The sequence below is a fragment of the Homalodisca vitripennis genome, chromosome 1 (assembly GCF_021130785.1).
Source record: "Homalodisca vitripennis isolate AUS2020 chromosome 1, UT_GWSS_2.1, whole genome shotgun sequence".
NCBI lineage: Eukaryota > Metazoa > Arthropoda > Insecta > Hemiptera > Cicadellidae > Homalodisca > Homalodisca vitripennis.
The window spans coordinates 132,387,571-132,414,408 of record NC_060207.1 but is presented as its reverse complement, the minus strand read 5'-3'; the positions used below and the strand labels follow the sequence as shown (position 1 = coordinate 132,414,408).

Here is a 26,838-nt window from a genome sequence, read left to right as displayed (position 1 = left end):
ATCTGAAAACATTGTGGTAAATGACGGTAACCTAGTCGCCGGTAACCTAGACGACGAAAGTGATGTGTTTAGATTGGAAACTTTAGGTAATGATGGGGAAGAATTTGATCAATTCGTGGATAATGTGATAGAAGTAGGACAAGGAGATGCAAATAATAGAGTTAGGCCTAGGCTACAAACTAGTAGACTAAGAGGAAGAGCTAGACATGTTACCCAAAGTAGGCCTAGGGCTGGACTAAGGCAAAATTATAATATATATAATGTATTATATATAATATTATATAATGAATAACATGTATCTGATGAGATCCTAGTGCCTTTTCACCTGTATTCATGTAATTTTGGTTTATTACATATGTATAAAAAAATAAAAATTATGTTTTTATAATTTTATACTTCTTTTTTATATTTTTTAAATGTTACTTAAAGTTATAAAAAAATACTATAAAATAATGTAAACATTCTTTTTAGGTTATTTACATTGATATATAAAGAGAAAAAAATAAAAAAGTTGCAGAAAAAGGGATTTAAAACTTGCATTTGTGTATTGTCAAAGAACTGTAAACTAACAGAAATTAAATACGACCTGAGGACAGTCGAAGCAATTTTTATTGAGACCTCAAAGGGTTAATATGTGTTTTGTTATCTGCTCTATTCCTATTTGGCTATATTATTTCCAAGTGTTAGTCAAATATCTGGATTTCCACACAATATATAATTTTGTTGAGCAAATTATTCTACAGAATAAAGTAACTATTGTTTGTAATCTCAAAAATTAATATTTTGTTGTTATTTTACCTATTTTCAGATTTTGTTAAAAGGAGTCCTCTAATTTTTTACTACAGATTATTTATAGGGCAATTCAGAAAAATGTAGCTGACTCAAGTTGTTATTGCTTAAATTTTACTTACTCATCATAAAGTAAAATACCTAATATTACAACAATGAATATCAGCACTAGAACAAAACCAAACAAACAAAGAAGTACTGTAACATAACCTAAAGAACTGTCAACATCAATTGAAATAAAACAAGTAATGGGTTATGCAATTGGAACACTAAAAGGAACGAGTAATGCAATGATAACAATAAGTGAGATTATTTATGTCTCTTTCATAAATTAGCATAAATTAATTGGAGATATTGTTATATTTGGATACAATGGTTAATAAATAATATATAGATACAAAATTTGAGTTAAAACATAATTTTTATTGATATTAACCCTCCGACTGATAATAAGAAACCAGAATGATATTGATTTTGTCTTTGCGTATTATATTTTTCGGATATTAAAAAAAATAAGTGTTAAGTGCTATTTAATAAGTATTATATATCCATTTTTTTGTTATAAGCCAGAACAAATTTGAAATAATACAAATATGTATTTACTACAGTATTTTTTTTTATATTTGCACATAAATGGAATAATGTGTATTGTAAATGTTTGGTTTCTAAGTTTCACTCCATGTAACTTTCACGACTTGAGATAGTAAGATACTCTAAATGTACAAAAATGTACAAGTTTTTGTTGTGAACAGAAAGATTATAACATACATACACTTATTTACAACACAAAAAAGGGTTTTGAAAAAAATGTAAAGTACGTGTATCCATATTGGTTTTGATGAATTCTTTGGACAAGAGGAATATCAGATAATGATGAATTGTTTTCACTGTCACTATCAATTTTCACAACCCAAGTCACATTCCACTGGTTTATAATCATCCTGACTACCTGACAACAAATCTGATAAAAAAAAATATGATCATGCACTTTATTTGCCGATATTTCACTTTCATCATCAGAGCTGATATTTTCATCATCCAATAGTTAACGTATATAATTTGAACAATGAGGATCCGTCCATTTCACAATCAATTATAAACAACTAGCTTACATAATAACCTAGCAACAAAGATCGTTGAGGCTCTGCTGTGTGTCACCAGCTGCATAGTCCATCAGCTGTATGCCGTGCAGCATTTGGATCGATATCAGTTGACGAGTAATATTACGAATATAAACTAAATAAAATGAATTGGTATTTATAAGTAGAGGATTCGGCTGGTGCAGTTATGTCTTCATAACTTAAACGGTTTTCGCGTAATAATAGCGGAAAGTTGACTGACGGCTGTGCCGTCTTTATTAGTTCACAAGTGGTATTGATAAGCGTCTGTTCCGTCGGTCATTAGTTGGAGGGTTAAAATATCAATTTCTTAACTGTTGACAGATTGGATTCTGGTCTCCAAAGAATTAATTAAAGAAATATTTTAAAGTTATTTACTATGTATATTAGGTATTTATTTCACTGTTGGTATTTGAGTATGACAATTTTACTGTTTATTATGTATTATATTTTGCCTTTTTTATTATCTATTAATATGATCATATTCTAATTGTACAATTTACTAAAGGAATTGTTGAAGCCATAGTATTTATGTTACGTTTTATTGCTTTTAATTGCATAAAATTTTAAGCCAATTTAAGTTTTTCTAATTATGTTATTTATTGTTTTGCATGAAAACCGAATGTAAAACATAATTCAACTGACCTTGCATTCCGGAAGGCAAGTAGGTGGTGAGGAACTGAGTCATACAACGGGAACATTTCCGGGTTGTTAGGTCGGAAATGCATGAGGAGTGCAGGATCCATGAATTGTCCCATGGGGAATCCATAGCAGAGCTTCTCCAGATTGTTATTCGCCACTAGAGGATTGTTGTTGTTATTGTTAAAGCCCATTTCCACCAGGGCAAGCATGTCCCGTTGATTTAGTACTCCATTCTGTGTTTGCTGTAATGACAATGACAGCTGATATCACACAGGAGCTACTATGACTTAAAACAAAATTGAATTGAAAAATAACAGCAAATTTAATGGATGATCTTGATGTAGGTATGTGACATTAGATTTATAATCGATTTTCTCAATGCTAGAAACATTAAATCAAATATAAATTTCATTAACAGATGATAAAAGACTGAAGTATAAACCTTTTCTTAAAATTCTTAAAATTTCTTAAACCTAAAGTTCGAGCAGGCCACATATGGTAGTTGCAACACTGTTCTCAGCAGTCTGACAGTTTTGGTGTGTCATCTAATGGGTGCCGGCTGCAGTAAATTATAGATTAACAAAATATGTTCATGAAACTGGTATTAAAAATTAAAGTTTTGAATAGTGATTGCAAAATTAGATGCCCAAGATAATGATTTTAAGAGCTCCATAACATGACCAATGAAGTATTTTTTGAAAATAAACTTTGTCTGGTTGAAAATAAAAATTAAGATGGTAATTTGATAGCAAGTCTAACTCGTACAGTTAAAAAACTACATATTAACCCTTTGAGTGCCACGCGAAGTGTTGGAGGTCATGCAGCCAGTGCCAATCATTTGTGACAGGCCATTCCCCTAAGTGCCAAGCACTATTTTTATGTTACTGCAGTATTTTACTAAAACATTAACACCTTCCTTAAGATTAACATGATGGGGCACTTTTTGCTTTATTATTTAGGGTAAGATACAGGCTACAAATTGTTTATATATATATATATATATATATATATTTGACCATAAATTTCAAAAAAATATATTTATATGTGTAAACAAAAATACAAAAAGTATTTATTTATTTTTGTTTTATGAGTTTTATGTGCCAATTTTATGTTCCCCATCTTAGTTGAAATACATGTACCAAGTTTCATAAAAATACATTTATATATAACTGAGTTTTGATTTTTTTTATATATTGCTGCAAAATGTTGAAAACCTGCCCCAACATGCACGCTTACTCTTGTTCATGTAAAATATACTTTACTAGTTTTAAGAAATTAAATCAAGTTAGATTATACAACTATTATTTATTTATTATGAACAGATAAAATAATTACTTGGGGCTTATTTCATTAGGCCTATTATACTAAATCCTTCAGATGAAATAACTGAGTAAGTGTTTTTATCATAAAAATGAATTAATGTATTTTAATGTATTTTCGCAATCAGATTCCGTTATATGCCCCCAACACTTAAACTTTTTTCAATGAACTTAGAACGTTATAAAACGATTTAGTTCAGTAACAGAACTAACATTCCATCAATCAACAAGCATTTCCAGGTATTGCGATCGGTATTGTTGTCGCTGTTACCTTATCTTTCTCGAGAATCTCGATTACGGCAGGCCGCGCGGCATCACATGATTATTTAAGTATAGATTAATTTAGTTAAATTAGCGTTGGGGGCATAATGTTAGTTCTGTTACTCAACTACATCGTGTTATAACGTTCTAAGTTCATTGAAAAAAGTTTAAGCGTTAGGGGCATATAACGGAATCTGACCTATTTTCGCTTAAGGCCCATCTTTTCCTTTTACTCATTTCGGCAAACTATACCTTATTCAATAATGAAATTGAACTGAAGTAATAAAAGTAGGAAACTTTAAAACATTAACTAAATGTCAACACAGCCACACTAGACAGCTAGCAAAAACAACTGAACGTAAACAAAACGACTGCAGCGTGACAACAGGCGGTTCACGCCACAGGCTTCTAGATATCAGCTACATAAAAATATTGTATGCTATATATACAAACTATCACTATGTGAATTATGTCGTACATTTCTTGGGCTTTAATTTGATACGTTTTACGATATTATACGTCAATATTTAGCAACAGGATGATCAATATTGGAAAGGCCGATCTAGTCGGCCTTTGGCAATTTTCGTCAATACCATCGGAGCGATTATATCGGCCCTTGGCACTATGCGGAAACGTTGCTAGGCCGATTAAATCGGCCCTTGGCACTCAAAGGGTTAAAAAACATTATATTTTTAACTATCTTTTATAAAAATTTGGTCTTTATCGGATCACAAGTTTCTGAGATACTAATTTTCGAAGTTGAAGTTTGGGTGAAATGCTCCAAAAACGCTAAAATGTATTATAATTTATTGTTTTGTAAATAATTCTAATATAAGAAATATGAGAATTTTGCCGTCCTCCAAATCCTGCTGCACTGTGCAAGAGCACAGAATAGCACTAGCCTTAATAGGAACATGTATATGACAACAAGCAAGTTGGAGTTAATTTTGGTTAACAATGAATTGGTTTGAGCAAAGAAAAGAAAAAGAATTCACGAACACTTCTTCGTAATATTTTTTAACACACTTTAAAAATGTTTTTTCTCACGAGTAATTGTTTATTTAGTTAGTTGTAGAATTGTTTATTGAACAATAAAAACTAATTTGCTATTTTGACTAACTAATACACTAAATTGGTTTCTAACTTTTCTTCAAAATAGAGAACAACAAGTTCGGATACGCAACGTTTTGAGTGACATAAATTTAGTAAATATCGGCGTTCCTCAAGGCTCAGTTCTATCGGCAGATCTCTTTTCCTTCTTTATTAATGATCTCTTATTAGAAAAGTTTCGTGGAGAAATCATAGCATTTGCCGATGATATTGCATTCGTGTATTCGTCTGAAAACTGGGCTACAATTAAAGAGTCGATAATTCATGACTTAGCTTTACTGAACAATTGGTGTAACAGGAATGCAATGGTAATAAATGCATCAAAAACAAAAATTTTAAACTTTGATTTGACTGGTTTTGAATTTGACTATGAGTTTAAGTACCACAACAATTGTTTAGGTGTACAAAATTGTACCTGCGAAGTTATTCAACAAACACCCGAAATTAAATACCTTGGAATTTTAATTGACAACAAAATAACGTGGAAAAGTCATATAAATAAATTGCACGCCGAAATCAGGAAATCAATTCGAACATTCTATTTCTTAAGAAATATCTGTGACATAACTTGCTTAAGATCACTGTATTACGCTTTGATAAACTCCCGCCTTCAATATGGGCTGCAGTTTTGGGGTGGCGCTTATGATAACTTAATTAATAAACTTTTTGTGACCCAAAAACACTTTGTTAGAATTATGCTTTTTAAAAAACAGCGTGAACACACTGACTATCTTTTCACACATCTGCAAATTTTACGTATAAAAAACCTTTTTGTGTTTAAAGTTCTTCAAGCATTTTTCAAAAAGAGCAGCAACAGTGGAACTGAAAATTTGTTTTATTCAACTCGAAGCACAGTCCGCCGTTTTTTTGTTAGACCAAAGGTAAACAGATCATTCTTTGAAAAACATTTGTATACTTAGGTCCAAAATGCTTCAATCTTTTACCTGATAATATAAAACAAATTACTAGTTTTAAATTGTTTTCCAAAAAGGTTAAAATTTGGCTCAATAATATTGACGATTTAGGCATTTTACTGTCTATTGTTTCCTAACCTTGACTGTCTAGCTTACGATCTAATTTAGTATTAATCTATATTGTTATAAATTTTGTATATCTTTAATTAATGTGATGCTCTTCAATTATTTTCTCTTTAACGGTGATATAACTGTAAAATAGGTGCAATTATTAAATATGGTTTTTTTCGTTCTCTTACATACTTATTTTTATTATTATTAGTTGGTATGCGCTACAGAAGCCGAAAAAATAAAATGTTAATTTATTACGGAAGACTACTAATTTAAGTTGTAATTATGTTATAATTAAATTACCAAAATAACCACCGAATACTGGCAAATGGTGGTTATTTGCCTTTTCCAAGTTGTCATCTTATTATGTAATATAAATGAAAAAGATGGAAATAAATATATTCTATTCTATTTAAATTACAAAAATTTATTTGCAATGGTTTCTGTCATAATATTAAATTTATAGCTATGTTACTAAAATATACTAATGACGTAATATTTCATTTCAACACATTTGTCAATTATATTATGCAAGGAGTTGTTAACAGTACAATTCGCATAGTTTTAGCATTTCCTACTAGACTGAAATGTTTTAGTGTACAATGGATTTATTAGCTATTTGTGATCAAATGCTTTTGCTGATAAGGAGAGAATAGGTGAAAAGCAGTGCATGGCTGAATAAATTGTAAAAATTGCAAAATTGGTAAGTTTTACTGCAATATTAATTCAAAACACAGAAAATTATTTGATTAAACAATAAATTATGAAAAAAAAAAAACATTAATAGAACGTGTTTGACAAAAATAACTTTAAAAATTAAAATAGTTACTATATTGAGTTTAATTACTTAAAAAACTTAATATCCTAACTAAGAAAACCCGTCATTACAAAAAAGAAAAATCTGCAAAAAATTGATTTAGGGTATTTTTAATAAATTGTTACGGGATTGAAACATCTTTTCTGGAGCTATTTTATTTGCAAGTGGTATCAACCACAAAGCTAGTAATAAAATTAATTTCATGATACAACTAGAATGGACTGATTCTGACACTCAATAACGTAATTTCTATAATAGTTCATGTTTATTTCCATTTATTTTAAGATTACAGCAATTCGGACCACCCGATAGACAGTACAATATAACAAATTAACTTGACTACCATACAAACTTACCTGCATGGGTAACATTCTGTTACGAGGGAACCCGATTGGGGAATATTTATTGGGAGGGGGTGTGAACAGATCAACGTTGGGAGATTTTAACATTGGTTCGTTCATCAAATCAAGGCCCTTGTAATTCTTCTCAGGTCCAAGTCCTTTGTTAAACATGTCCGCTACACTTTTGTTAAACCTGGCTTCTGGTAAGTTTTTACCAAAATTATTGTCTAGGACTTCCATTCGTTGAAAACTATTTTCCGGTACTTTGGTGTAGCCATTTTCTAACAATGGCATCTTAATAAAACTGTTTTCTGGTCCACTGATGTAATTATTCTCAATCAAATTTAATGGTGAGGACTCTTCCACCTGAAAAATGTTATTAATTAAATATCACGCACTATCAATATTAAGACTAACATATGTTGTAAGTTACAATTACAGTATAGTGAATTACATCTGATATGCTACGGTGAATTGTGTCTTTGCTAATTGTAAAGGCTGGAAAATCAACTGATTAGACCAATAATAACTAATCATAAATAGGAACTGAGCACACAAGCATTTCTTCTTAAAATGAGCTGAAAAATTAAATTTGTATGTATATTATTAACCAACTGAAGAATGTGGGCAAGCCTTGCTGCTGCCTGACACAAAGGAGTGTGCCGGTCGGTCCTTGTCTGATTCCAAAAGAGTAAGGAGTCATCCAACTTTCATTATTTCTTAATTATGCTTTATATATTGCATAATAAAATGTTTATATGACTAATTTTGCCAAAAAAGTCAAATTGGTGTCCTTTATTACACGTTTTATGAATAGTAAAATAAAAACACAAGGTAAAAGTGTAATAATCATTTTTTAAATACATAGTTGTGTAAAATAAGATAAAATACATATAATACTGACTCGAAATGGTTATGAAGGTAAAAAGTGTATGATTTTCATGGTATAACACAGTGTAAAGCATGGGTGTATGCATAATGGAAAATACCCACAAAAATAGGGTATCATACAGTCCACTGAGATGTCACTAGAAAGCAACACCAAATCGAATTTTACAAAACAGATGACTATGACTTGCCCACACTACCCACCCAAATCACTTCCCAATACTCGTCAACTTGTTAAAGGTATGATTAGCGTTTGGTTGTCCATTATATATATATGATATGTGTAATATGGTTTTGAAATTAGATTTAATAAAGGTAAGATAACAAAGTTTAAATTTTTGGCAAATTTTGATCTTTCAGTGAGTGCATTACCCAAATATGTTTACATTTTATTTTGAATAATTTTAAAGTTGCCTGACATACTTAACTAGTACTTAAGTAATTAGCTTCTTATAACTCAACTTTTATGTCTATTTAAACTTTTTGGTGAAACATCACTAATCAACATGTTGGGTAACATGTATATTAGTAACATCAATGTAGGTTGTAATACAGTATTATAAAACATCTGTCTTTCAGTGTTTTAAGCATTACATAAAAATAACACAAATTAAAAACCCATATGTGGTCTTACAAGAAACAGTATATTGGATTTTGACACTTCATATTCACTTACAGTGAAACATATTATGGCAAATAATCTCCAATCAAGGGAAAATTTCAAAATTGTGTAAAACATATTTGACTCCCTCCCTCTCCCCCCTCACTGATATTGGGTTTATTTTTTTCTCACCGTCCCCTACATGGAAGCATATCGATTTTACGGTTTAGATTCAGTTGATGAGATCACTTTACAGAGATCTGTCTGTTTATAAGATTGGACATATTTCACAACTTGATACTCCTCCTTAACACTCTAGCTATCAAGACCAACACACGACACCCATGGTCGTTAAGACAGCTTGTCGGGTGAAGTTACCCGACAGCGGCACTATGCATATAAACTCAGTTATGTTATTAGGTAATAGAGCATAATTATTGTTATCAAATTATTGGCTCTTAAATATTTTGTGCCTGCCTTAAGATAATACAATAATAGAATCATGCCATCACGAAACACAACTAAAAAATAAATAAATAGACAAAAGGGTGTGGTTCAAGTAATGTTTTTGATAGACTGTAGTTATGCACTACATTATGTAATGCTCCTCATGTAACGTTTGGTTGGACGATTTGGTTTGAACAGTTAGATTTCCACCAGTTGATAAGACAAAAATTGATATATGTGGGGAATTCGATAGACCGATTGTATACAGACTGGTGACAATATTAGTTAAGATGTGACTGTGATATCAAAACATAATCTCACTTTCTTGGTTTTTTAACCTATGTAATCTGATGACCAATCAGACACTGACTTTAAATGTCCGTGTATGGGAGATTACCCGACCTGGTTAGTTTGTACAGTTGGGTACAACTAACCAAGACAAACTCCACTACACTAGTGGAAACCCCCTTGGTTTAACCAGTATCAGATGGAGCTTGCGAACATATTGTCAAATCAACTCTTGCCTCAAGGAGCTGTAAAATTATCTTTTGATTTCATAAGTTTTTAGATATAGAAACACAGTTTTTGAGATTTTCCTCCTTCTACAGGATTTAACCCTTTCTGGGCCAGGAGGCAATATATTGCCACCATAGATTGTGTCTGAAAAGTGCCAGATGGCAAAATATTGCAGTCAGTGACATATGCGAAAAGCACCAGGCGGCAATATATTGTCTCCTTGATATTCGTTGTTTTCTTAAATAAATACGACGTCAAATGATTAAAGATTTTTGTTTTTTTATTCCCTGGTATATTTGTAGATAATTAATATAAATATCATTTTTATTTTGGAGGTCTATGCATTTTTATTTTGTAATTGTCATGTGACATTATCAGCTGACTTGATCTTTCGTTGTTTATTCTTTATGCTTCAGTGTAATCGTATTATTGTATACTGGATTCTTCTTAATTATTTTATTTTGTGGATGTAAATATTAGTTGTTACGTGCTTAGCTATTGTGTGTAGTTGTTACAATGACTGACAATTTGCGATCTCACAGGAGTGAAATTGTAAATAGCACATTTGTAAATAGAAAAAGAGTAAATAAATTTCAAATAAAATTGTGTAAATATTTCTGGGTAAATAGTGTTTTTTAACATCTCATATTTGCTCCTGGCCCTGAAGGGTTAACCAGCTTATTCCCGGTTGGGTGACCATCCTGTTTATATTTTAATACCATTAAAATTATTTATCTTTTTTTCACTGAACTACATTTTTAAATCATAGAAAATTAAAAATAACATTAAAATAGTGAGTTTTAGACCAAAACGTTAAAAATATTTACTGTACTTGGCTTACCTTGTTAGTTGTTGGAACTGGGACCGAATCATTCAGCAAGGATTCTAGATTGACACTCATTTTGTTCTGAACATAGTTATACATTTGTTGTTCGTTGGGTAATTCACTGTCGAACAATGAACTTACTGAAACCCCAAAGGACAATAATTAGCTAAAAAAGCATATAATTATGGGTGTAGACTTTTAAAGTTAAAAATAGCAGCAAAAAGAAAGAAAAATTTCACTCACTCACTTTTATAAATAATTCCATACCAATCTCTTTTAACTAGTGAATACAGAGAATGAGGAAGCTTAGAAGACAAAACTTAGGAATAAGTTATAAAGGCTACACCCTGTCAAGCAACTTTCAGCTTCATTGTGATTATTGATTTGTTGCAGAAGTACATTATTTCATGATCCTTGTAGGTGGGTTTAATTTCTTCCTTTATGGCTATAGGAATACTACCTTTATTTTGTATGGTTTATTTTCTACTAAACCAAATTTTTTTGTTTCAAAATCCATGACATACACGTTTTAAAATTAAAATTGATGTAAAACTAATTACAAATCAAAATTTTAAGAAAGAGGTACAGAATGATAATCAGTAAAAAGTAAAACTCTCACATTTCCTTTGTTTTCTGCTTTACTATTTTAACTTGTAAATTGAAAAAAGTGTATGAGTCAAGATATCTACAAACAATGATCTGGTTTGATCTCCTAATGTTATGAGTACAGTGTTTTTAATAAATTTGGGTTTGTGATTCAACTTCTCAGGAGAATCATCCTTACTGGTTCTATGGAGAATTACCACTAGTCTTAAATTCTTAAATTTCAATTGATTTATATAATTAATGAGGATAAAAAGCCAGGTTTTAACAAGAGAGTTTTTATAAGATGGGAAGAGCAGGTTATCTTTACCAGATTGTAAGAATTTAACTTCTTAGCATAGACATATGAAAAAAACAAATGAGATATTTTATGTTCATTGGGACCTTTGTCAACCACACAGTAAACACAATAAAACACACATATGGCACAGAATCAAAAATGATCTGTATTATAGAATATGTCACAGAAAATGACGTGGGCCTACCTGAGTCAAGGTCAGCCGAGCCAGACGTGAACATGTTGTTGATGAATGGACTGACAGAGCTCGGTTCCTTGAGATCGTCACCCAGATGGAAACCCTACAAACAAATAACACAATAAATAAATATTAAAATACGATTATATTAATAATTATATTCTCACAAGCATAAAACACAAAAATATGACAAAAAAAACCTTTTTTAAATGCAGCATTGATAGAAATCAATCTGATAAAAATCAATAATGTACATATATTTAGGGTTTCAGATTTATTTTATACTGGACATGTAAAAGACATATTATAAAATAGCTGACTACAATATACTTACATTTGTGTGTACTTGAGGTTGGGTTTCGATATTGAGAAGACTCATTCCATAGTCCAGCTTCAGACAAAAAATGAATATTAATATGGTATTTGATGGTCATAACCAAACAAAACTATGCTAATTTAAAAAAAGTGCTTTTAAATTCTGAAATAAAAGTCAAGTGATATTGTAGTGCTAATTTTAATACTATAACATTCTTTACTTTATGAGAATATTTATTAATGAAATAAGCCATAATGTGAGAAGAAAGGATGAATGGATCTTTTAAAAACGTAATCATAAAACTCTTTTATTCATATAAATTAGCGTATTATAATTTTTGTACTTAATCTCAGTAAAAAAATTATTGGATTAACAATTTATATAAATACGTACTAAAACTAAAAAATGAAGCTATTCAATTCAATTTAACAAAACTTTGTTCAAATAATGTATATATATAACAAATTGCACAGTGCCAAAACATGTAATAATACTGAAATACTAATTTTAAACAATGTAATAAACCAAATATAGAGAATAGTTAATGAAATTGAAAAATTGTAAATTTTATAAATGATCCTATATCTTATGTGATAAATGTTATACAATGGCACAGCCTGATAAAGAGCAATATAATAATGCCTGGTTGCATAACCAACAAACTAGTGTACTTTCAGCCTTGCAAGATGAAACTGTGTACTATTGGCAGTTCTCCATGAGTTTAAAGTAATTAATATTAAAAATTATTTGCATGTAGTCTTAGTTGACTTTGTTAGAAATAATAGTGACGATTATCCATTCTATCAGTTATATCACCATGGGGCGACGATTATTTGAATTAATCATCCGAGTGCTGAGAATTGCTGAAACAACGGTACCTACTAGTAAAAAAAGGACTGGTAGTAACATCTACACTTAAAATTTGTTATAACCATTTCCTATTTTTTTCAGTATTCTGGCTAATGCAGCTAGAATCCAAATGTTTCAGTCTGGGAGTTTTCATTCTTTTCCTACCTATAACTGGTCCAGCTTGGGGGGTTATCAATTGTATATTTGTGATGTTTGTTTTGTTCAGACATGCAGCTGCAGACTTTTGCCAATTGTTTTGGTTATTATAATTGGTAATGTGTACAACAAATATTTTATTATTTTGCGTGCAAATTTTTTGTTTTTACTATAATGTATGCAATGAGTGAGGACACATTCATTAAAGCAAGTGATAAAAGTATAGATTTTTTCACTTTTAAGTTATGTATTAGTTATTTTTTCAAAGAATGGTTTTTTAAACATCAGTTTCAGTGTTTAATATATACTGTAATACATTATTCATGTACATTTTGTATATTTTAGAGAACAGGAGTTAACATTTGTAACTTAAAAGCAACAAAATGTAGCATTCATAAACAATGAACGTATATTGGCAATAAAAATAAATAAAATATGATACTTGTACAGATTTTTCTGAAAAAGTTATAAAAGCTCAGATGTATATTACCTTATTTGAAAGTTAGACCTTTTTTATTTCTCTTACTGATTAACTGATTAATAAACTGATTAAGTTAGTATGTGAGACACATTCAGTCCAGTTACTGTGTCTCCTAGTAAACAATTAGCCCTTTAACACTTAGAGTGCTAATCCCGTAATTTTACGGAACGGCGAAACTTCCGAAGAATGCTAATCCCGTAGTTTTACGTGGTTGTCATTTCAATTGGTATTATATTACATTGTCCGTATTTAAACGGGTTTTGCCTACTCTACAATGTTATTTGGGTTTTTAGTAACACAATTCACCGCTAGAAAGCGTCAGATGTATTGTATGAGCTTAATGACAAAGCAACTTCGGTCGCGTTGTTTACGTGCCGCTAACGTGACGTTCGTTGCAGCCGGCAGTCGATGTCGCAATCATGGCTTCTCGCAGCTTGAACGACGTCGCGATCAGTGATGTATTAGATAAAGATAATTTTATTAGAGTAGATAGTATTTTTGACGATTCTGACATTGATCCTGTTTTAATAGAAGAAGATTAGACACATACTTCAGGTAAGAATAAGTAAGTCTATTTATCATATAAACATCAGTCTAAAAGTTTGGTTATGTTATTGTTTTCGTGAATCAAACTATAATTTGTATTATAATAAATTAACTTTATACAACTAATATTTTATTCTTATGAATAAAAAATATATTCATATTTTACATAGAATATTATTATGTTACAGATGCTGAAAACAGTGCTGACAGCGAAAGTGATGCCGACGCATCAATATGACGGCATAGTTTTTTGTTAAAAAACTACAAAACATAAAAACATGATTTGTATTATTCAAAGGACAGTTTATATTTGTAAATGGGTCATTGTAAATAATTGTATGTATGCTTAGTTTAGTAAATTAGATAAAAAAACTGTCTCAAAAAATAATTTTTTTTTCCAAATATATATGTTTTTAAAAAACATTTTTTATGTGTAGTTTTTAAAAAAACCACAAAAAATCTCACGTTAAAAGAAAGACGAAAGTAAGCTGAATTAAGGTATGTAAGTATTTTTCTCATACCTTAAATACTTTTTTTTAAATAAATTTTTAAAAACCACCAAAAACGCCCAGCATTCTACAGAGTTACATGTCATTTAGGGCCAGCACTCAAAGTGTTAAGGGGTGCGTGTAAACTCTACATAATGAGTAAGGACGTCATATGACGTATATTCTTATAGTGGCCCAAAGGAGAACGGATGTCATATGACGTTTACCATCTGTATTTTTGTATTATTGTAAATGCGATGCTATTACTGATTGCCTTTAAGTAGATTTGTCTGTAAAGTGGTTCCATCTATCAGCAACATATTCCATGTTTGTGATTGCATTCACTTGTAATCTGATTTTACCACCAGATCGCAGTAGCCACCTTGTAGAAGCCACTGAATCAAGGTCGCATCGCGTGCGCATCGCTTTGCTGTCAAAATATGCCGCCACATTATAATTGCCATTCCTTGTATACTGCATACTGTGGCCATATTTAGAGTGACATATTTGTTGAGTAACCATCTAGTTTGTTACTGTTGTCCAAATGGCAATATTGATTAAGTCTGCCATAGTGAGGAAATAAGGCATTTGATTTTGAAAAAGTACTGAAATATTGACTTGTAGAACACGTAGTCCTTTTTTATTAAGCTTTCAAATGTAAATAAACATTTTTTCAGAGATTTTAAAGATTATAATTTTTTACTCCTTTTGGTAATTTTTTGGATTTCATCCAGGATTACTCATATTAGTCTATCAAAAGAAGACATCATATGACGTCCATACTCCTTATGGGCCATTCTAACCATTTTAAAGGGTTAGAGATAACTTGGCAAAACCAGCCATTAGTATTCCCAGGACTTCCTACAGGATATAGTCAGACAAAACAAAACCTAATAAATGCTATGATTGTTGATGTTTGTAATAACTTGTTTTACGATTTGGAGTAGTAAGTTCTCAAAACAACTAGTGAGTGAATCTTTTATCTTCCTTACAATAACTTTAAATGTTAAATTGTGGGGGTTTTATAACACAATTCAAACTTTAATTAGCCACCAAATTTGATAGAGTAAAATTAGCAAGCTCTAGTTTGTGCCATTCTTCTTTTTTATAATACCTTTAAAATGAAATGCCACTTACTACGGGTTCTCATTTAAAACATTTAAATTACTTCCAAAATGCCCCATTTGGGGGAGGAGTAAAAAATGTTCTTACATAAACAAATTTAGTTGGTCATATAAACATGCCCAAAATAAATCACCTTATCTCTGTTCATAAGAAAGTTAATAGGAAGAGATGGGACTTTTAAAGACACCCACTAATTCCTTTAGAGCCCAGTTTATTTTTTATAACACAGTCTGGAACTGTATGAATACTTGCATGTGGTTTCTGATACTATGGATAAAGATTTGAAAGAACGTATTTACTGTATAAAAAATATCTATTTAAATAATTTGGCCCTGAACATAAGTAGGACTTTTTATACAAATTTAAATTGATTAGTAATGGCATTTTTAACAATCCAGCACATTTAATTCATTATTACATAGTATTTCTTTCTAACAAGGCATGCCAAGCCATTTATTATTTTATTTTCTTGAGAACAATTTTATTTTAATTATCTTTAATCACAGACATTGTCATCAGAAAATTAAATAATATTATCCAATAAATTTGTTTTATTTAAATTCATTTGTCATCTATTCCTATATGCAGTTCTGAAAACAATGTAACAGTAGTATAGTACTCACAAACGAAGACGACTGCGGCAGAGGAGGAGGGGGCTTGTTGGTGGGTGGAGGGACCCAGCTACCAATGTTGTTCATGGAAGAGAAGCTATCTCCATTGATGGGTCGGGATCTATAATATTATAACAGAAATGTCTTTAAAAAAAGTTCCTTCCGTTTTCAAAAAATTCATTCACCACTTTCATTGCTAACTTCAATCACAGAGTTATACAAGAATAGAATAACAAAATCACCCCTTCTTATTAATATTTTCAATAATGAAAATAGACCAAAAACTCTGAAGGACATTCTTCAGACTAAATTAGAATTTTTAATATAATTTTATCTTATTTCTTCCCCTTGTATGTGTAAAGGGAAGAGAGCTTAAAACCTTCAAATAATTAATGTTTTCGCACAAACATTACTTGGATGTGATTTAAGACTAAGGAATATTTAATACGAAGTTTAATAAATCTGATCTAGAAGAAGCTATTTTTATTGAATTAAAGTACGAAATCTGAATTTTAAATAATTTTAATATTTACAGAATTCATAAAAGTATTAATTATGTCATGGAATTGGTTTTTGGCGATATTATATTTAATTTTAGATGAAGCTCTCAATAGTTCGCAAAAAGATGTTATCCACTACTATGAAAAATTACATTAAAATCAAATACACATTTGCTCTTTATTAGCTGGGGATGAAGTGCACAAGATATTTAGGTAAGAGAGGTTTAAGATCGATAAAATATCCTTATTGTGATGATCTTGTCATTATTATTAATCTTAGATATCAGATTTCGGGTACGAATAAAAAAATCTTTAAAAACATATGTAAATCAAAATGAGAACTATTTGTAATTAAAAGATATTTTAATTAGCTCATGAATATAGGAACATGCAAAATTAAAAAAAAAAACTGAAATTAACTATGAACAGTGTTTATGATTGATGGTACATATAATGTTAACTTACATGTTATTACTCTGTACACAGCAATCATCTTCTAGCAGTTTAGATACCAAATCATTCATGACTGAGGACTGAGATGCTGTTTCTGTGCTTTCTGCATGTGACTGTCCATTCTGTTAACAGAAACCACATAGTTAATAAACCACATATTTTTCCATGTATAATAATTTTTTTTGATTCGTTCTATGTACAATTTAAAGTGCAATATTTAAATAGAACATTTTAAAATTAACTAAAACTAATAAACTTAAACAAATTTTAGCTCATTAAATATTAGATAATGTATGATTATACCCTGCTCATGTAGTGCCTGGTAGTATTTTAGATAAAAGATGTTTCATTACTGAAGGCTAAGAAACTGTTTTGTGCCATCCTCATGTGGTGAAACTGTTTCCATTATTGGCTAAGGAGAGAACAAAAGCATGGATAAACTTAGTTTCTTCAACAAAAATAGGCATGCATGTATCAATTCTCCTTTCGCCTTTGAGTCTGTGTCTGAGCAAAAGGTAAAAGAGCTTATGAGTAACCTTACAGTATTGCTTTTGGTATAGATGGAATATCCATTGTTATGGTGAGAGGAAATCACGCATCTAATCAATGTGCCCCTGAATACTGGAAGGTTTTCTTCCTTATGGAAGCAGAGCGTAGTGATTCCTCTTCCAAAGACTAACAATCCTACTTCAAGTTCTCAGTTTCGACCAATATCCATCCTTCCGGTCATTCCTAAAATACTAGAGAGGGTTGTGTCAGAACAAATGGTCAGCTACTTGGGATCTGAGGAGTTACTGCCTGAAGCACAATCTGGTTTTAGGCGGGGATTTAGCACCTGCTCCGCGCTTCTCAATGTTACTGATAATCTGCTTTCTGCAAAGGATAAGGGGTTTCAGACCTTGGTTACTGCTTTGGACTTTTCGCAAGCTTTCGATTCTATAACTTCGAGTTATTGTTGGCAAAGCTTAGATTTTATCATTTTTATGACAATTCAGTTCAAGGTAAGTGATCGGCTGTCTTCCGTGCTACCCAGATCCATTGGTGTCCCACAGGGTAGTTGCCTGGGGCCAATACCTTTTCTTGCATACACTGCAGATTTAAAAGATCAATTAAAGTTCTGTTCTCTTCACTCTTACGCAGATGATTCACAACTGTTGTTGTCTTACAACCCACCAGGGAGAGCTGAGGCTGTGCGAAACATCAATTCGGACCTGGAGAGGTTGAAGTCATAGTCGGACGATCATGGGTTTCTGCTTAACTCGGAGAAATGTTCTGTTTTGTAGGTGAACGGGTCATCTTTGAATTGTCAATCACGTTATAATTACATTAATCAGTTCATCACTTTGGATGGCAAACCTATGGTTATGGACAGTTCTCTAAAAATTCTTGGAGTCACTTTGGAGTCCAATCTTGATTTTACAAGTCATGTAATATCTATATGTAAAGGCGTCGTGATCAAGTTGAAGATGTTATATAGATGTGTAAAAATACTGCCCGTGTCTGCTTAGTTGGAAATTGTCCGCTCAACAATTTTTCCTACTGTGTACTATGCTCTTTCATCTTTCGCTCATTGGTTTACTCAGCAAAATTTAATAGTTCTCACTATATTGCAAAACAGAGCTCTAGAGATTTGTCTACAATCTCAAAAAATTTGATCACATCAGTGAATTTAGATTAAGTTCTAAGGTGTTTTCTATTAAAGATTGCTGTAACTTGCAAACTATTAAACTTATTTACAAAGTTATTCATACTGACAAGCCTGAATAGCTCAGGTAAAAGCTTATTTTCAGGCATGAAATCAACACTCGCAGTACTCGACAGGATGGCTTACTTCATTTGCCATGGGCTCGTCTAGAAATCATCAAGAAAGCTTTTAGATACTTTGGACTGGAAATATACAATGCTTTGCCCCTTGCTTTGAAGAGCCTTAGTTACCATTCCTTTAAAAATCATGTCAACAAGATTTTATATAATTTTATTTAGTTTTAGATTTGAATGATGATTATTTATCTGTATGCTATGACAACATTTGTCTTGTAAATCAGTCTGTAACTTTGAAGAATGCTTACTGAATAAAAACGTTATTTATTAACGAGATTGGCAGTTCTGATAACAGAGCCATATTGTTACAGGCTCAGTCTCTTAGCAGATTAGACATTTATTCATGGCCAAAAACTGAGATGCTAATTTGTACTTTCTTCCTGTGACAATCTATATCATGAACAGAACACCACGTTGTTACATCCCCACATCTCCTAACAGTTTAGGAATTATGTCATTCATTCATGTCCAAGAACTGAATATTTATGTTTTTTAGAAACCACATTGTTACACTCCCACATCTACTAACAATTCAGGCATAATGTCATTTATGACCTAAAATTGAGAGGCTAATCTGTACTTTCTACTGGTGACAGTCTGTTTCGTGAACAGAAACCATGTTGTTATACTTCCATATCCGATTTTTTGGACATTGGTACTATGCAAAGAACCATGGGATTCAATATGTTGGCACTAAGATGGTTTAGACCACATTTTAAGATTTTCCTAACCTGTAAAAACAGTGAATTCCATTTTTAAATAAAAAATAAAAAAACACTTTATAAACTGGGATAACTAACGCCAGTTGCATGGTCAATTGACTAATACAGAGAGACACTGTCCTTGAAAATAACATACCTGAAAGATGTCCATGTGTGGGAACTGGTAGGACCATGGTGAGTAACTGTCCATTGTTTGTCTTTCTTGTTCATTGTCAGCCTGCCAATAAATACAGAACATGTATAATTTAAATGCATTTTACAATTGTCTAAAAATAAATGTAAACCAGTCACAACCCAGATAGTAAAGTGAGAGATGAACTCTCTGCATGAGGACTGAACATAGTACTGTGTCCAAATGGCTACACTAGGTTTTACCTGGTTAGTAATGAATTAAATAGCAATAGAAAATTAGATGTCTTGTTGTGGTAGTGTTATTCTGCCTAGGTAATCGTTAGACTCAGGGGTTCCGATCCCCCCAAATAAAAGTTTTTTTAGTGAGAAAACCTCTTAGAAAGAGGTTCATCACAGTATATAAGTGAATTGTTAAGTTTTCACTTTTAACATTTGCAAAATTTTCAAGATTAAAATACTGTGTTTCAAAAGTATATTAAACTGAAGTGCTGCCATACTGAAGTCTTGCATGTTGTACAGCTTCAAAAATATCACTAGATCTTTCAAACTGCTGTATGCTAAGGCAATAAAACATTTGATACATATTTTACATTTGATATCAATAATGCTCTAATGGGTGTCTCATACTACAGCGTTCCAATGTTTCCAAATGTACATGACCTATATGCATTTATATTTGTGTTTTATTCAGTTTCCGAGTCTTTGTTCTAATTCTATTAAACATAGTAAATACAGGGCCTATTGGTATTATTAGAAACCAAACAAAAAAACCAACACCACTATCAAGGATCACTCAATACGTATAATTAATGCAATTAACCCTTTCCGAGCCAATGACGTTACTAGACGTCATGCCCAAACTTAGTAAAAACTGTTAAACAAGATTTATTTAAACAAGGGACAACCGTTCGTGTCTATTTTGAAGGTCACGGCTCTTGATCGATCGACAAAATAGCGGGCGGCCGGATGTTCATAGTCTCCCGCAGAGTCAACGACGTCTACTGACGCGCGCTCAGTCTGCCTGTAGCCTCCGTGAGGTTAGATGTTTATTCGCCTTTCCATTTTCGATCCGCATATTTATCTTTTCAATTTTGATGTTAATCAATATTTTTAACACTTTAAATGCCAAGTCGGTCAGAGTTGACCGACGCCTATGATGTTTGTACAGATAACTGTCGGCCATACCTGACCGACAGCGTTTGCTACGCAACAGACAACCATTATGCCCGTCCTGTATAATGCACTACACTCTAGCGGAAATTATCAAAACTACGTGACCTAGAATGACATTGGCTATTTACAGAACACTGTTTCAGTTCAGATACGCTACAATAAAGTGCTGTTATATGGCTCGAAAGATAGAGTATTTCTTTAGCATCTCGTCGGCCAAAGATGACCGACAGATGTTTTTGTAATTTTGGTGTAACATAATTTTTTTATTTTATTGTAAAAAAATAGTAGTGATTATAGCAAATTACTATTACCCTGTGTTGCATTATAAAATTTAAAGGAAATCAGCAATTTGTATGGTGCTTTTCTTGTTTTTTAAGATTTAAAGATGTTGTTTGTAAAATAATATACGTATTATGCTGTAATAAAATATACGTTTTATTATTACCACACAAAAAGTGTTAATTAATTATTAATCTGTAACCGAGAAGGTTACTTACATGAATATCATAATGTACAGTATTATTTAGAATTATACTGTCAGGAATAAAATATTCATACATAATTCAGAACATTACTACAAGCTTTCTTATAGCTTCTTGTAAAGTTGACTTCCTTATACCTAAATTACAAATATAATTAACACTTTGTGACATAAGGTTTTTGTTAACTTACCACAAATGAATGATCTAATTTTAATGTCATTTCTGTATTACATTAGTAAATTTTTTCATTTGTGAATGTCCTTGAAACATGTTTCACATAAAAATGGTTTGTCAGGACACACGCTACAAAATGTAGTGACTTTTGTCATATTTCTTGCTACACTGCGGGCCTCTCTGTTCGGACAGTTTTTGATAACACATTTTGCAAACTTTTCCTAACTCTGTGTTTTTTTGCACCTTCTCCAACCATAGCAGATGATGTTAGATAGTGATGCCCAGTCCTTGATACTTCAGGAATGCGTGGCGTTTCCTGCAAACACATTAAGGAGCAAGCTAGCTGTTCTTTGAATTTTGTAATCGAAAATTAAGTGCTTCTTTTTTAGCATTGGGAGGTTTTTTTTGTTTTCAAAAATGTATTGTATGCCAACCAGCTGTTAACCACAGAAGTACCAAGAACGAGTTCTTCACCTACTTTGTGGTACCAATCTCATAGTCTTTCTCACAGCGGTGCTGTATGAAGACATCTGATCAGAAGATCTATGCCTACTTTAGCCTTATTGTAGGCTGTGACAACAAGTGGCTTTAGTACAGACGGCTTGTCTGGGTTTTTGGATGGAATTTCTACATATTCCGGTTTGTGCACACAGTTGACAACATTAAAACTTCTCGTTTTATCCTGCCACTTAGTTATAAGGACCCCTTCATCATTTTCTAAACAAATCATTTCTCCTTTCTGGATTTTTTCTTTTGTCAAGTCTTTTGGAATGCCCTTTCGGTTTCGTCTTAAGATTCCACAAAGATGAGTTTGTCTCGATAACAAAGAGTTTGCTAGTTGAACAGAGGTATAATAATTGTCAACATATAGGTTGTGGCCACTGTTCAAAATGGTTTGCCATGAGCTCCATTACTACAGAGGTAGCTACTGAGTTGTCTGTTGCAGCAACGGTACCTTTCCCCATATAAACTTTTATACCATAAGTATAGCCAGTTTTGTCACAAAGTTTAAATATTTTAATACCGTACTTATGAGCTTTGCGCCAGAGGTATGTACTGGCGGGAAAAGTAACCTACCACGGAATGGTATCATTGTCTCATCGATGACAAGGTCTTGTTCGGCTTCTTTTTTTAGGTTAAAAAACATACCATTTATAATAGAAAGCAAGGGTTTTATTTTGCCGATACGCCCATTCTCTTTGCAGATTGTTGTTATCATTGAAGTGCCAAAAGCGTAAAATTAATTGGAATCTATTTCGGCTCATTACTTTTGAGGCACCTGAGAAGCTGTATAAAGCATTTGTGGACCAATAATCACTTATTCGGGGAAGTGTTACTAGGCCCATGTACAAAAGTAGGCCTATAAACTTTTTCATTTCTTCTGGATTGGTGTCTCGCCAATCTTTAAGCCTACTCTTTACGGCTCAATCGTAATTTAGAAAAATTACATCGTAGCATTCCGATTTGTTTCTGTGACCATCAGATCAATGACATCGGCATTAAGACACTGTTCAAAGAAGGTCGATCGGTTTTGAATCATTAGTGGTAATAAATTTGAATGTAGGCCTAGAGTTAAACTAAAAGATCTGCTGTTTACCTTCAAAACTATGCCAATTGTCACCTTCGTCAGGAGTACTGTTAACTGTCGTTATGGTATTATCAACATCGGCGTCTGTGTCTTCGTTTGCAACCATAAACTCATTTTCAGCAGCTTCGTCCGAGCCATCACTTGGTTGAAAGTCAGGGTCTGAATCGTGTCGTCAACCACACTATAGTCCATGGTCCTCAACACTTTCATCTTCACTTAATCCCGCAAATAAATCACCTTGAGATGAGGGAAGGTCAATTATTCTGTCAATTTCCGATTGTCGCAAAGGATCGCCCATTTTACGAACGCACTTCCACTTTCTAGGCTAAAGCTTCAAAACAATAGCAGGTTGATGAGGAAAAGGCGCGAAAGTACAGTGAGGTGTCGTCCGAGAGTGATGTAATACACAGCTGACTACAGCTGCAGTACAATCCAGTGAGCCTATTCTGCACTACCAACCACAAAAAACGTAATATCCCACACCTAATATTGTGTCGGTCATGTACGACCGACGGCATATTTTATAGTGTACTATGTAACTGTAAATGATCGTGTCGGCCAGGAATGACCGACGATGTAAAAAACGTTATATATACAAAAAAAATTATCAAATCACAATGGTAAGTGACCAACTAACAGAAAAAACATGAATAGTTCCTAGTTTTAGCCACGGATAATTTTGGCACTCTAACGCTAAAAACAGAATATTTAGGCTTGGCATCTAACGTGTTAAGCAATGTACAGTGTAGTTTATGTATTATTATCGTGATGTAGGGCTTTATTGTCAAGTTTTTTTTTTTAGTTTCATTGCTTTTATTTAATTTGTATATATACATTTTTACTATATTCTTTATATTTTCTCTAAATAAAAATTACTATATTCTTGTTTTTTTGTAAAAATTTACAATTATTGTGTTCAACTATTGTTAATTTTATATATGAACACAGAGAATGTCAAAATTAAATTTTTCAGTGAAATTATGATTTTACCATTTTTTGGCTGTAAACTAACAATAAAGAGTGAAAAAATATATTTTATCGTTTTTTTACCTGTTATGTGTTAAGAATTATAAAAAAAATTGGTTTTGGTATGTGGGAATTTTTTTATTTTTAAGGTGTATGGCTCTTAGGAGTAGTTTTGGTTACTTATTTGTGGCTCGCTAAGGGTTAAGAATTTAAGGATTATAAAAAATGTAAAGAGTCTGAGCAAACTGTTACAAGACAACTAAGTTGAAATGTTTTTCTGGTGATTGGGGGAAGGGTGCTGGTAGGGAGGGACATGTGTAGTGGTGAATGGGGTTTTCTACTCAGATATAAGATTATACAAAAAGAACATTGAATAGTGTCATGTTTAAGTTACACGTATTTGTCGCGGCATTACCAATGCTGTAAAGTAAATGAATCAAAGTTTTCACGGTTCAAACCACATTGAAAAATTGCTATCATAATTCAAATCTTGAAATATTTTGGCCTTGCTGTGAAGATCCATCTTCAGTCAACAATTGTTAGAAAAAAACTGCAGAACCAGTAATACATTTTATCGTGACTGGCTGAAACTTAATCGATCAATACGACCAATCAGTGATCAATATGGCTTTATTATCACAGGCTGCTAAGTTTTTGGTACTCTGACTATCTTTTTGTTGAAGTTATTTCAATGCTAACCTTAACAAAGACTGATCAGTGATTGGTTAAGTTTCAACCAAACATAATCAAGCTCTGTTTCTTCATTCAAGTGCGGATGTGTATTAATGGTTCTACCAGTTTAACAGTTGTCAACAAAATATGCTAAGAGAGAGTCAGAACTAAAGGAGAGTCACATAACAAAACCAAAATATATAAAGATTTAAATTGTAATCACAATTTTTGACGTGCTTTAAACCGTAAAACCTTGACACCAGCCACGTTAACTTAGTATGAAGTGGATCACATTTGGTGTTCAGCAACAGCGATTCAAATGTGACTGGGAGTGGTCTCTAGTCACCATGACAAAATACACTCACCATGTTAACTTTAGGAAATTGTCTAGTGCAGTGTTCATGTTGCTACATGTTGATTCCCAATCTCCTTCATTTGACATTTATTAAAGTCAAGTAGCTAGCCTTGCAATACATTTTTAAAATAGTTTTTCTAAATTTTTAACGAAATCAATTTGGTAATAACCCTTTAAGATACCTTTTCAGAAGACAGAAAAATGGAAAATCTTTTAATGTGCTATGAGGAATGGTGTTATTTGAAGCAGATTTTTGGCTGTATTATAATCATGCCCAAAGAAAACATGTGAAGGTAAGAACAACGGTAAAATTCACATTTGAATGTTGTCATTTTTATTTCGGCCTTGTTATGAACTCCGTGCTGTTATCAATTAACCCTTCCCACGCGCAAACGGATATATCCGTTAGGTTTAATTTTGACCAAAACGCGGTAAACGGATATATCCTTCAAAGTCTATTTTGTGTTATTTAATAAATTGTAGTTGCCGTGGAATCCGCTAGAGTTCAAGGGAGTGTTGAATACTTGTTCCGAAAATCAGATGTTACAGTTTGAACCTCATTGGTGCCTCGCAGTGGTGGGAGGGCGTGGCTTTGTCCCTCGTGGCGTGATTTTGCCTCAGTCTGCGGTGAACCATTACGCAGTAAACGGATATATCCCGGCACAGCATATTTTAGTGTTTAACGCTGTTTTGCCATATTTCCTTATTTACTGTTCGTGTTTCTGTTGTATTTAGCATTATATTATCTTTTTATTTTGTTGTTATTACTTTATTTGTTGAAAATATTTTTAGAAATTCAAGTAAAAAGGTTGTTTTTTCAATTTTATGTACATTTTGAAAATTTGTAAAAAAATATAGGGGTCTGATTATTTTGTGATACTGTATTATTTTTTTATTCCTAATAGCCACCACTAACTAAAAAAAAAATTAGAGTTGGTAAAATCTAGAAAATAATTTTAAAGTTAATTACGCGTTATGAGTCAAAATTGAAAGATAAATTCCGCGTGGGAAGGGTTAATGTGTTTTGTCGTTTCCAGCATGCCGTTCCGTGTTTATGTCATGCCAACTTTTTGAGTTTTACTTATTCATAAACAACCCATTTCAAATTTTATTCTTTGTATTAATAATAATTAACACTACTTGGTTTTATAAAATAAGTGTGTTTTTTATATATATAAGTTCGATGGTGGACAAATATTCAAAGTGTAAGCTGGACTTTGTAATTAACAGAGAGGGTGTTAAATGAACTGAGTGTGGAGAACTTTACCACCTGAAGTGTTTAACTTGTGAACAAGGGAAGAAGGCAACTCGTAAAAATTGGAAGTGTGAGGTTTGCGCGTCTTGAGACGTCGTCTACCAGTTAGCAGAACAGGCGAGGGCGGACAGTCAGCTGTGTTACTAACCATCGCTGCCTTCCGGACAGAACTTCCTGATTTCGGAAATACAAAT

General features: G+C 32.1%; 1 protein-coding gene across 2 annotated transcripts in view; it reads right to left on the bottom strand.

The window, feature by feature from the left end:
• LOC124371379 (meiosis-specific coiled-coil domain-containing protein MEIOC-like) overlaps window positions 1-26,838 on the bottom strand; it is a 44,108-nt gene that overhangs the window by 9,145 nt on the left and 8,125 nt on the right. For both annotated transcript variants that reach the window (XM_046829716.1, XM_046829712.1), the window contains exons 2-9: window positions 19,984-20,064; window positions 17,317-17,426; window positions 16,364-16,472; window positions 12,114-12,170; window positions 11,789-11,882; window positions 10,716-10,840; window positions 7,438-7,788; window positions 2,553-2,791 (exon numbers count right to left, since the gene is read on the bottom strand). In XM_046829716.1, coding sequence (XP_046685672.1) covers window positions 2,553-2,791; window positions 7,438-7,788; window positions 10,716-10,840; window positions 11,789-11,882; window positions 12,114-12,170; window positions 16,364-16,472; window positions 17,317-17,426; window positions 19,984-20,064 — 1,166 coding nt within the window. The remainder of the gene's footprint in view (window positions 1-2,552; window positions 2,792-7,437; window positions 7,789-10,715; window positions 10,841-11,788; window positions 11,883-12,113; window positions 12,171-16,363; window positions 16,473-17,316; window positions 17,427-19,983; window positions 20,065-26,838) is intronic.